General features: G+C 47.0%; 1 protein-coding gene across 4 annotated transcripts in view; it reads left to right on the forward strand.

Moving 5' to 3' along the window:
- The window catches only part of unc45b (unc-45 myosin chaperone B), a 152,415-nt gene that overhangs the window by 94,872 nt on the left and 45,413 nt on the right, over positions 1 to 12,130 (forward strand). For all 4 annotated transcript variants that reach the window (XM_072517424.1, XM_072517421.1, XM_072517423.1 and 1 more), the window contains exons 11-12: positions 6,314 to 6,408; positions 11,082 to 11,223. In XM_072517424.1, coding sequence (XP_072373525.1) covers positions 6,314 to 6,408; positions 11,082 to 11,223 — 237 coding nt within the window. The remainder of the gene's footprint in view (positions 1 to 6,313; positions 6,409 to 11,081; positions 11,224 to 12,130) is intronic.

Raw genomic sequence — 12,130 nt, forward strand, 5'->3', positions numbered from 1 at the left:
CAGCATGTTTTAACATCTTACCGTTTAAATAATAATCCATTCTGCTGTTATTCCTCCCAAAATGGATAGCCTCACACTTGGCAACATTGAATTCCATCTGCCAGACCCTAGCCCATTCACCTAACCTATCCAAATCCTTCTGCAGACTTCCGGTATCCTCTGCACTTTTTGCTTTACCACTCATCTTAGTGTCGTCTGCAAACTTTGACACATTGCACTTGGTCCCCAACTCCAAATCGTCTATGTAAATTGTGAACAACTGCGGGCCCAACACTGATCCTTGAAGGACCCCACTAGTTACAGGTTGCCAACCAGAGAAACACCCATTTATCCCCACTCTCTGATTTCTGTTAGTTAACCAATCCTCTACCCATGCTACCACTTTACCGTCAATGCCATGCATCTTTAGTTTATGCAGCAACATTTTGTGTGGCACCTTGTCAAAAGCTTTCTGGAAATCCAGATATACCACATCCATTGGCTCCCCGTTATCTACTGCACTGGTAACGTCCTCAAAAAATTCTACCAAATTAGTCAGACACGACCTACCCTTTATGAACCCATGCTGCGTCTGCCCAATGGGACAATTTCCCTACAGGTGCCCCGCTATTTCCTGCTTAATGATAGATTCCAGCATTTTCCCTACAACCGAAGTTAAGCTTACCGGCCTATAATTACCCGCTTTCTGCCGACCTCCTATTTTAAACAGTGGTGTCACGTTTGCTACTTTCCAATCCTCTGGGACCACCCCAGAGTCTAGTGAATTTTGATAAATTATCACTAGTGCGTTTACAATTTCCCTAGCCATCTCTTTTAACACTCTGGGATGCATCCCATCAGGGCCAGGAGACTTGTCTACCTTTAGCCCCATTAGCTTGCCCAATACTGCCTCCTTAGTGATTACAATCATCTCAAGGTCCTCACCTATCTTATCTTTATTTCCATCAGTCACTGGCATGTTATTTGTGTCTTCCACTGTGAAGACTGACCCAAAAAACCTGTTCAGCTCCTCAGCCATTTCCCCGTTTCCTATTATTAAATCTCCCTTCTCATCTTCCAAAGGACCAATATTTACCTTAGCCACTCTTTTTTGTCTTATATATTTGTAGAAGCTTTTACTATCTGCTTTTATGTTCTGAGCAAGTTTACTTTCATAGTCTACCTTACTCTTCTTTATGGCTTTTTTAGTAGCTTTCTGTTGTCCCCTAAAGACTTCCCAGTCCTCTAGTCTCCCACTAATTTTTGCCACTTTGTATGTTTTTTCCTTCAATTTGATACTCTCCCTCACCTCCTTAGATATCCACGGTCGATTTTTCCCCTTTCTACTGTCTTTCTTTTTTGTCGGTATGAACCTTTCCTGAACACTGTGAAAGATCGCTCGGAAGGTTCTCCACTGTTCCTCAACTGCTTCACGATGAAGTCTTTGCTCCCAGTCTACCTTAGCTAGTTCTTCTCTCATCCCATTGTAATCCCCTTTGTTTAAGTACAAAACACTAGTGTTTGATTTTACCTTGTCATCCTCCAACTGTATTTTAAATTCCACCATATTGTGGTCGCTCCTTCCAAGAGGATCCCGAACTATGAGATCATTAATCAATCCTGCCTCATTACACAGGACCAGATCTAGGACCGCTTGTTCCCTTGTAGGTTCCATTACATACTGTTCCAGGAAATTATCCCGGACACATTCTATAAACTCCTCCTCAAGGCTGCCTTTACCAACCTGCTTAAACCAATCGACATGCAGATTAAAATCTCCCATGATAACCGCTGTACCATTTCTACATGCATCCGTTATTTCTTTGCTTATTGCCTGCCCTACCATCCTGTTACTATTTGGTGGCCTATAGCCTACTCCTATCAGTGACCTTTTCGCCTTACTATTCCTGATTTCCACCCAAATTGATTCAACCTTGTCCTCCATAGCACCAATATCATCCCTTACTATTGCTGGGATGCCATCCTTAAACAACAAAGCGACACCACCGCCCTTACCGTCCATTTTATCCTTTTGTATAGTCTGATACCCTTGGATATTTAACTCCCAGTCGTGACCATCTTTTAACCATGTTTCAGTAATGGCCACTAAATCATAGTCATTCACGATGATTTGAGCCATCAACTCATTCACCTTATTCTGTATATTACGAGCATTCAGGTAAAGTACACTTATGCTGTTTTTATGTCTTTGTTATGAATCCTACACCTTGATCAGTAACTTTTAGCAATTTATTTTTCCTCTTATCCTTTCTCCTAATTTTCCTTGTCTTTGAACCCATATCTCTACATAATAACCTGTCACGTAACCTGCTGCCTTGCTCTCCATTAACCATTATACTGTCCATAGCTTTACCCTTCCCTTCCCCCCAACTTGCTAGTTTAAAGTCCTTGTGACCAACCTATTTATCCTATTCGCTAGAACACTGGTCCCAGAATGGTTCAGGTGAAGACCGTCCCAACGGTACAGGTCCCTCCTGCCCCAGTACTGATGCCAATGCCTCATGAAATGGAATCCCTCTTTCCCGCACCGCTCCTTTAGCCACGTGTTAACTTCCCTAATTTTCTCAACCCTATGCCAATTGGCACGTGGCTCGGGTAGTAATCCAGAGATTATAACCCTGGAGGACCTGTTCTTTTATTTAGTCCCTAGTGTTTGATAATCCCCAAACAGGTCCTCTTTCCTAGTCTTACCTATGTTGTTAGTCCCAACGTGGACCACAACAACTGGATCCTCCCCCTCCCTCTCCAAAATCCTTTCAAGCTGATCAGAGGTGTCCCTCACCCTGGCACTGGGCAGGCAACATGCCATGCGGGACTCACAATCTGGCTTACAAAGGATGCCATCAATCCCCCTAATTATAGAATCCCCTACAACTACCACTTGTCTTTTTGCTCCCCCCTCTTGAATGGTTTCCTGTACCACGGTGCAGTGGTCAGTCAACGCATCCTCCCTACAGTCCACTTCCTCATCCACACAGGGAGCAAGTACCTCATACCTGTTGGACAAGGTCACGGGCTGAGGCTCCTAAACTCCTAAACTTAGAATCCCCATACCTGCCTCCCTTGCACCACTCTGTCCCTGACCACTGACCGAATTAACAGTACTTATTCTACCAGGTGTGACTGCCTCCTGAAACAAAGCGTCCTGGTAATTTTACCCCTCCCTGATGTGCCGCAGTGTGTGCAGCTCGGTCTCCAGCTCATCAATTCTGAGCTGAAGTTCCTCGAACAGCCAACTCTTGCTGCAGATGTGGTCACTGACGGTCTCAATGGGACCCACCAGTTCCATCATCATACAGCAACAGCACATCACCAGTCCAGCCATATTCAACTAGTTATTTAATTTAAATATTTTTATTTTTTTATAGAGCCTCAAGGATAAACCCGAACACCAACAAACACACAGCCCTCTCTCGCCACTCACCCGAACTCAGTCACTCACCTAAACTCAGATGCACTCTGTTCCAATCAGCACTCTGTGACTAAAGGCACTCCTGCCACACCTTTTGTACCCTGCCTGATTTCCAATGAGCCAATAGGCCCGCTCCAGGAACTGAAGTCTCCAACTGCCACTCGACCTGTAAACTAAGCACTTTTAAATATGCACTCACCTCTCCCAGCAACCCTGCAGCCTGTGGCCTGCTCCAGGAACTGAAGTCTCTTTTAAATATGCACTCACCTCTCCCAGCAACCCTGCAGCCTGTGGCCTGCTCCAGGAACTGAAGTCTCTTTGAAATATGCACTCACCTCTCCCAGCAACTCTGCAGCCTGTGGCCTGCTCCAGGAACTGAAGTCTCTTTTAAATATGCACTCACCTCTCCCAGCAACTCTGCAGCCTGTGGCCTGCTCCAGGAACTGAAGTCTCTTTTAAATATGCACTCACCTCTCCCAGCAACCCTGCAGCCTGTTAAACTCAATAAAATATCTGGAATTAAAAGGTTAATGGTGACCATAAAAGCGTGTCTAAAATCCCATCTGGTTCACCAATGGCCTTGAGGGAAGGAAATCTGTATACGTGTCTCGCTGCCTCAGGAAGGTAGACAGCATTATCAAAGACCCCTCCCACCCAGGCATTGCCTTCTTCCAGACCCTCCCATCAGGCAGAAGGTACAGAAGTCTGAAGACTCGCACATCCAGACATAGGAGCAGCTTCTTCCCCACAGCTACAAGACTCCTCAACGACTCCCCCTCGGACTGATCTGTTCTCCGTAATAACACTATTCACGACGCCCTATGCTGCTCTTGCTCATGTATTTGCTTTGTTTGGCCCCTTGTTCCGCACTGTAACCAATCACTGTTTTGTCGATGTACCATTTGTCAATGTTCTCTGTTGATTATTCTTGTGCCTACTATGTACGTACTGTGTACGTTCCCCCGGCCGCCGAAAAATACTTTTCACTGTACTTCGGTACATGTGACAAATAAATCAAATCAAAATCTAACATCCTTACCTGGTCTGGCCTACATCGTTCTCCCCGATGTGGTGGTTGGAGGTCAATCATCTCAGCTTCAGAGTATCACTGCAGGAGTTCCTCAGGGTTGTGACCTAGCCACAACCATCTTCAGCTGCTTCATCAGTGACCTCCCTTCCATCATAAGGTTAGCAGTGGGGATGTTTGCGGATGACTGCACCATTCACTGCTCCTCAGAAAATCAAGGAGTCCATGGTGCCGGCACAGTGTTTAGCACTGCTGCCTCACAGCTCCAGGGACCCGGGTTCAATTCCGGCCTTGGGTCACTGTCTGTGTGGAGTTTGCACTTTTTCCCCGTGTCTGCGTGGGTTTCCTCCGGCTGCTCCGGTTTCCTCCCACAGTCCAAAGATGTGCAGGTTAGGTGGATTGGCCATGCTAAATTGCTCCTTAGTGTCCAAAACATTAGGAAGGGTTATGGGATAGGGTGCAGGCGTGGGCTAAGGTAGGGTGCTCTTTCCAAAGCCGGTGCAGACTCGATGGGCCGAATGGCTGTCTTCTGCACTGTAAATTCTATGATTCTATGTCCAAATGCAGCAAGACCTGGGCAATATCCAGGCTCGGGCTGACAAATGACAAGTTACATTCACGCCACACAAGTGCCAGGCAATGACCATCTCCTGCAAGAGAGGATCTAACCATCACCCCTCGACAGTCAATGGCATCACCATCGCTGAATCCCCTCACAATCAACATCCTGGGGGTTACCATTGATCAGAAACTGAACTGGGCTAAACATATTAATACTGTGGCTACCAGGGCAGGTCAAAGGCTAGAAATCCTACAGCGAGTAACTCACCTCCTGACCCCCCAAAGCTTGTCCCCCATCTACAAGGTACAAGTCAGGAGTGTGATGGAATACTCTCCACTTGCCTGGACCAGTGCAGCTCCAACAACACTCAAGAAGCTCAGCACCATCCAGGACAAAGCAGCCCACTTCCCACAAACATTCAAACCCTCCACCACCGACGAACAGTGGCAGCCGTGTGTACCATCTACAAGATGCACTGCAGCAACTCACCAAGGTTCCTTAGACAGAACCTCCCAAACCCATGACCACTACCATCTAGAAGGACAAGAGCAGCAGATACCTGGGAACCCCACCACCTTCTCTCTCACATGTTTATCTAGTTTCCCCTTTAGTGCATCTCTATTATTCTTCTCAAACATTCCCTGCGGAAGCGAGTTCCACATTCTCACCACACTTTGGATAAAGAAGACTCTCCTGAATTCCATATTGGATTCATTAGTGGCCACTTTATATTGGACAATCCCAGTTTTGGTCTCTCCTCTTGGTTGGCCACATTTTCTCTGCATCTACCTTAGTGAACTGCTTCATAACTTTAAAGATCTTTTCCAGGTCACCCCTCAATCTCTATTAAGGGAAAAAGTTCCCCAATAAAACATTTTTTAATTCAGTCCTTCCCGTTTTAACCCTGTAATCTCAGTTGGTATGCGCTGAATTTAACGTTATTTACAATATTGTTGCCTCTCTGCAAAAGAAAATCTATGGAATGCATTAAAATAAAATAAACAACATTTAGATTATTTGCACATACTATTGGCGGCTTTTATTTCCATATTTTCACAAATGAAGGAATATCTTAATTTGCTGTTTTCCTGCCAAGTTAGTTTGAGAACAATTTCTGTCATTCTTCAATGGGAATAAAATGAAAGGGAGATGATTTTCTCAGAGCGAAGATTATGTCATTTCTTGAAATCAATCCTGTTGATCTGTTAACGATAGGGCTGAATATAGTTTTTAATGCTACTTGTCTGCTGCTTTCCTATTTGAAGAGTTGATGTGTAAATATATTAACAGTCCTGGTGTGAATCCCTGGTAGGGTCTATGCAAGCTTGGATCAGCCGGTGGGACAGACTACAGCCTGAGACAGTTCTCCGAAGGATCGACTGAAAAACTTGCGAAACAGTGCAGAAAGTAAGTAGCTCGAGTGCTGTTTAATAATAACAACTTGGAATTGCGTAATACCTTTTAATGTAGCAAAACAAGGGGCAGCACGGTGACGCAGTGGGTTAGCCCTGCTGCCTCACGGCACTGAGGTCCCAGGTTCAATCCTGGCTCTGGGTCACTGTCCGTGTGGAGTTTGCACATTCTCCCCGTGTTTGCGTGGGTCTTGCCCCCACAACCCAAAGATGTGCAGGGTAGGTGGGTTGGCCACACTAAATTGCCCCTTAATTGGAAAAAATGAATTGGGTACGCTAAATTTATATATTATAAAAAAATAAAAATGTAGCAAAACAAACCCCAACTAGGCCAATCGATCCCGGACACTGGTTGGATCTGGCATCGGCAGAGTGAAGTGTGCAGTCCTCTCTGACTGGTAGAAGGCAGAGAGTGGGGATAAAGGGGTCTTTTTCAGGATGGCAGCCGGTGACTAGTGGTGTGCCTCAGGGGTCTGTGCTGGGACCACAACTTTTCACAATATACATTAATGATCTGGAAGAAGGAACTGAAGGCACTGTTGCTAAGTTTGCAGATGATACAGAGATATGTAGAGGGACAGGTAGTATTGAGGAAGCAGGGGGGCTGCATTAGGATTTGGACAAGCTAGGAGAGTGGGCAATGAAGTGGCAGATGGAATACAATGTGGAAAAGTGTGAGGTTATGCACTTTGGAACGAGGAATTCAGGCATAGACTATTTTAAAAATGGGGAAATGCTTAGGAAATCTAAGTTCAAAGGGACTTGGGAGTCCTTGTTCACGATTCTCATGGATCTGTACTCATTGGAGTTTAGAAGGATTGGGGGGGGGGGGATTTTATTGAAACTTACAGGATACGGCAAGGCCTGGATAGAGTGGACATGGAGAGGATGTTTCCACTTGTAGGAAAAACTAGAAGCAGAGGACACAATCTCGGACTAAAGGGACGATCCTTTAAAACAGAGAAAAGGAGGAATTTCTTCAGCCAGAGGGCGGTGAATCTGTGGAACTCTTTGCCGCAGAAGGCTGTGGAGGCCAAATCACTGAGTGTCTTTAAGACAGAGATAGATTGGTTCCTGATTAATAAGGGGGTCAGGGGTTATGGGGAGAAGGCAGGAGACTGGAGGTGAAAAAAATATCAGCCATGATTGAATGGCGGAGCAGACTCGATGGGCCGAGTGGCCTAATTCTGCTCCTATGTCTTATGGTCTTAAACTCACTTAACCATGCAAATCTGGGTCACACCCATTGTGGGCGGGATCTAGATCGCGGGATCTCGTTAGATCTCACGAGGCGTAACGGCCATCGTGAATCCAAGAAGAGGCCTCTCGCGGGATCTACCGGCTGCGCCAAGTCCTGACTCTGGCGGGACGTGGCCGGTAAATTGTGCCCAAAGTTTGACAGGAAACTACGTGAGGAGATAGCAGGACGGGTGACTGGCTAAAATTTGGACAAAAGGATGAGTTTTAGGAGAACAGCATGGTTACCTCTGCTGCCTCACGGCGCCGAGGTCTCAGGTTCGATCCCGGCTCTGGGTCACTGTCCGTGTGGAGTTTGCACATTCTCCCCGTGTTTGCGTGGGTTTCACCCACACAACCCAAAGATGTGCAGGGTAGATGAATTGGCCATGCTAAATTGCCCCTGATGTGCAGTTTAGGTGGGTTTATGGGGTTACAGGGACAGGGCAGGGGAGTGGCCCTTGGGTAGGGTGCTCTTCCAGAGGGTCCGTGCAGACTCAATGTCTGCACTGTCGGAATTCTATGGTTCTATGGAATTTCACAGATTAAATTTCGCAGCAAGCTGAAGGCATGACCCCCAATGGTGGGGTGATTAAAATTCTGTCAGAGGCCAGAGCGGGAGGAGCTTAGAGATCTTGGAGTGTTGTAGTCCTGCAGGAGATACAGAGGTTGGGAGGGGCGAGGCAATGGAGGGTTTAGAACTCCAGGAAGAGGAGTTTAAATTTGAGATGTTGCTGGACCCTGAGCCAATGTAGAGCAGTGAATAGATTTCCATATTTAATCTTTATTCTGGTGGAACATTGCAAGATTGTGTTTTATTAACTCCAGCTTTGCATGAGATATTGGCTTGTTGGATATCAAATTGACAATGACCTGAAGGGCTTGTAAAGAACATTGTTAAAAATGATCCAACGATATTTTGAAAAAAACCTCCAGTTCCCTTTATAAATTGATTCAAAGTATCATCTTGCATCATTGACTTTGTCTGTATATGTGTTTGTGGAACCCACCTCTTCACTCACCTGAGGAATTCCAAACAAACCTGTTGGACTTTAACCTGGTGTTGTAAGACATCTTACTGTGTCCAGCCCAGTCCAATGCCGGCATCTCCACATCATGGCCCTTTATTAAAGTTTCTGGTGTTTACAATAACGGGCGGGATTCTCCGCAATCGGCACGATGTCCACCGACCGGCGCCAAAAACGGCGCAAAACAGTCCGGCATCGCGCCGCCCCAAAGGTGCGTAATCCTCTGCATCTTGAGGGGCCGAGCCCTCACCTTGAGGGGCTAGGCCTGCGCTGGACTGATTTCCGCCCCTCCAGCTGGCGGGAAAGGCCGTTGGTGCCCCGCCAGCTGGCGCAAAACTGACTTTGCCGGGCGGCGCATGAGCGGGAGCGTCAGCGGCCGCTCACGGCATCCCCGCGCATGCGCAGTGGAGGGGGTCTCTTCCGCCTCCGCCATAGTGGAGACCATGGCGAAGGCGGAAGGGAAAGAGTGCCCCCACGGCACAGGCCCGCCCGCGGATCGGTGGGCCCCGATCGCGGGCCAGGCCACCGTGGGGGCACCCCCCCGGGGCCAGATCGCCCCGCGCCCCCCCCAGGACCCCGGAGCCCACCCGCGCCGGTAAGAGAGGTGGTTTGATTCTCGCCGGCGGGACAGGCATTCCAGCAGCGGGACTTCGGCCCATGCGGGCCGGAGAATCGCCGGGGGTGGGGGGGCCCGCCAGCCGGCGCGATTCCCACCCCCGCCGAATATCCGGTGCCGGAGAATTCGGCAACCGGCAGGGGCGGGATTCACTCCAGCCCCCGGCGATTCTCCGACCCGGCGGGGGGTCGGAGAATCCCGCCCCAGGTGTTTCCAGATGAACAACTTACAAAATATTTACCAAAATGAGAAGCTTTGTGTTGTTAGATGAAGAATTGAAGATTACACACAGCAGCTGCAATTCTCCAGCCATTGGGATTCATTTATCCCCTGACAGTGCAGCACCCGCCCACGGGTTTCCTAGCGGTGTGGGGGGGCTTCAATGGGCAATCCCATTGATGAGTGGCGTGAAGAGAGACTCCCGCCCCCGCAAATGGCGCTCCGTTGTGTTCTGCGTGTTTGCGGACCGAAATGAATAATTTTTCGATTTATATTCAATAGCTAAAAATAACATTGTCAGGAATTAGGCTATATACAAAGGCTGAGATAAATAAAAGTGCTTCAGAATATTTTACATGTATATATTTATGTATCCACGAATCTATCTATGGGTGTGGCCCAATGGATTGCATTCTTGCCTCTAAATCAGAAGGCTGTGGGTTCAAGACTCGAACGGGTAATCCCGGCTGACCCTCCGAATGCAGAACGGAGGGAATGCTGCCATGTCAGAGATACTGGCCGAGATATTCCAATTCCTCCCACGACAGGAATTGTTGCAGCCGCGATAGAAAATCTGATGGACCAGCCAAAGGTCTGTGAATTTGGGAGGGATTTTCCAATCCCGCAGTGGGAGCGGGGCTGGAACATCACCGTCACTGTCTTCTAGAATGTTTAAACCAAGGCCCCAACTGCCCTGTCAGGTGGATGTAAAAGGTCCCAGGCACTGTTTTGAAGACGAGTTCTCCCCGGTATCCTGGCCAGTATTTATCTCCCAATCAACCGCTGCAGAAGAAAATCCCTAATGATCTGGTCGTTATCACATTATGGTTTCAGGGAGTTTGCTGTGCACAGGTTCATTGCCAAGTTTCACACCGAATCATAGCATTGTTATGGCGTTGAAGGAGATCATTTGGCTTTGTGTCTGCACCAGCTCTCCAAACGAGCCTTATGACTAAATGCCATTCCCTAGCCTTTTCCCCGGTATGTCTGCATGGTGTTTCTATTCAAATGATCATCATCTGATGCCCTCTTGAATGCCTCCATTGAACCTGCCTCCACCACATTTCCAGGCATCGCATTCCAGACCCCAACCACTCGCTGGGCGAAGAAAGTTTTTCCTCACAACACATTTGCTTCTTTTGCAAATCACTTTCAACCTGTTCCCTCTCGTTCTCGATCCTTTTAAGAGCGGGAACAGTTTGAATGGCTGCCACCGCCGAGCAAATCCCTGCAATGCAAATTTAATTTTCCCGCGTTTGCGAAAACCCCGCCAGGTCGCTCACTCAAACCCCCAACTTCGGGGACTCCGAGTCCCTCCATCCCAGTAAGATCTGTCTCCGGGCCACCAGGGAGGCAAAGGCCAGGACGTCGGCCTCTCTCGCCCCTTGGGCTCCCGAGTCTTCTGACACCAAAGATCGCCACCTCTGAACTCAGAACTCAGCTTTAATATTATCCTTTAATACCTCCGACAATGTCCATGTTTTTCACCAAACGAATTGTAAATTAAATGAATTATTGCGAGTAGAATGAAATATTTTTACAGCTAAATTAACTCAATTCCTTTTTCAGGTGGCTATGCAACCAAAACATTGACATTCGCACGAGAAAGTGGGCGATTGAAGGAATGGCTTACCTGACATTGGATGCAGATGTGAAAGATGATTTTGTAGAGGATGAACCAGCAATGCAGGCAATGTTTGAGTTGTCAAAGGTAGATGCTGTCCATCTTTAACATTTCTGTGCACTTAACAGCGATACCCCTCTTCCACATTAAAGAAAGATGAACCTCTCAAATAAATAGCATTACTTTTTCAATTTGTTGCACAACAATACCAATCATTATTTTTATGGTGATTCTTTCTTTGATTCTATTGCATTATTTGTCAGAATATCATCTTTTTCAGCTGTTTTGAAGCCATTGTCCTCGGTCCTCTTCAAAAACTGAAATCCTTAGCCACTGACTCCAGTCGTCTCCCAGCAACTGCCTGAAGCTAAACCAAACCTTTCACAACCTTGGTGTCTTACTTGGCCTCAAGACAAGCTGCCATCACTATGTCTATCTATTTCCACCTCCATAACATGGCCCTAACACACCCTGTGTAGTGTTTTGAAGTTTACATTGTGCATTTTGTCCAGTTGAGGCTACCATATACACACGTACCAGCAGAGGGGGTCTGCTCGGAAGTGATAATAAAGGATTCGTGTTTAACAGGTCGTGCAGTTTGTTGCAATCCCAGTCATGTGACAAAGGGACAGGAAGATCCCAGAATGGAACTTTGGCTCAAAAGACTGTAGCCATTTTTAAAATAAAACATGGAGGATCAAATTCACAGGGCCATTAATTCGCTTCAACAACAAGAAAAAAAAATGTATTAAACATGAGAAATTGGATTGTGATACAATACTCTTTACTCCCTCCATTTAAAAAAAAGATATCTTATTCCAACCGTAAACAATCACAACAACACCACATTCCAACAAAACAAAGTTAACAGTTCATACATTTTTCCCCGTTTAATCCCCTCCCTCTCCATTCCCCCCTCCATGACGAACAGCTCCTCAAATATCATCACGAACGGCCTCCACCGTACCTTGAAGCCCTCTTCCGACCCCCCTCA

Source organism: Scyliorhinus torazame, chromosome 9 (genome assembly GCF_047496885.1).
Source record: "Scyliorhinus torazame isolate Kashiwa2021f chromosome 9, sScyTor2.1, whole genome shotgun sequence".
NCBI classification, from domain to species: domain Eukaryota; kingdom Metazoa; phylum Chordata; class Chondrichthyes; order Carcharhiniformes; family Scyliorhinidae; genus Scyliorhinus; species Scyliorhinus torazame.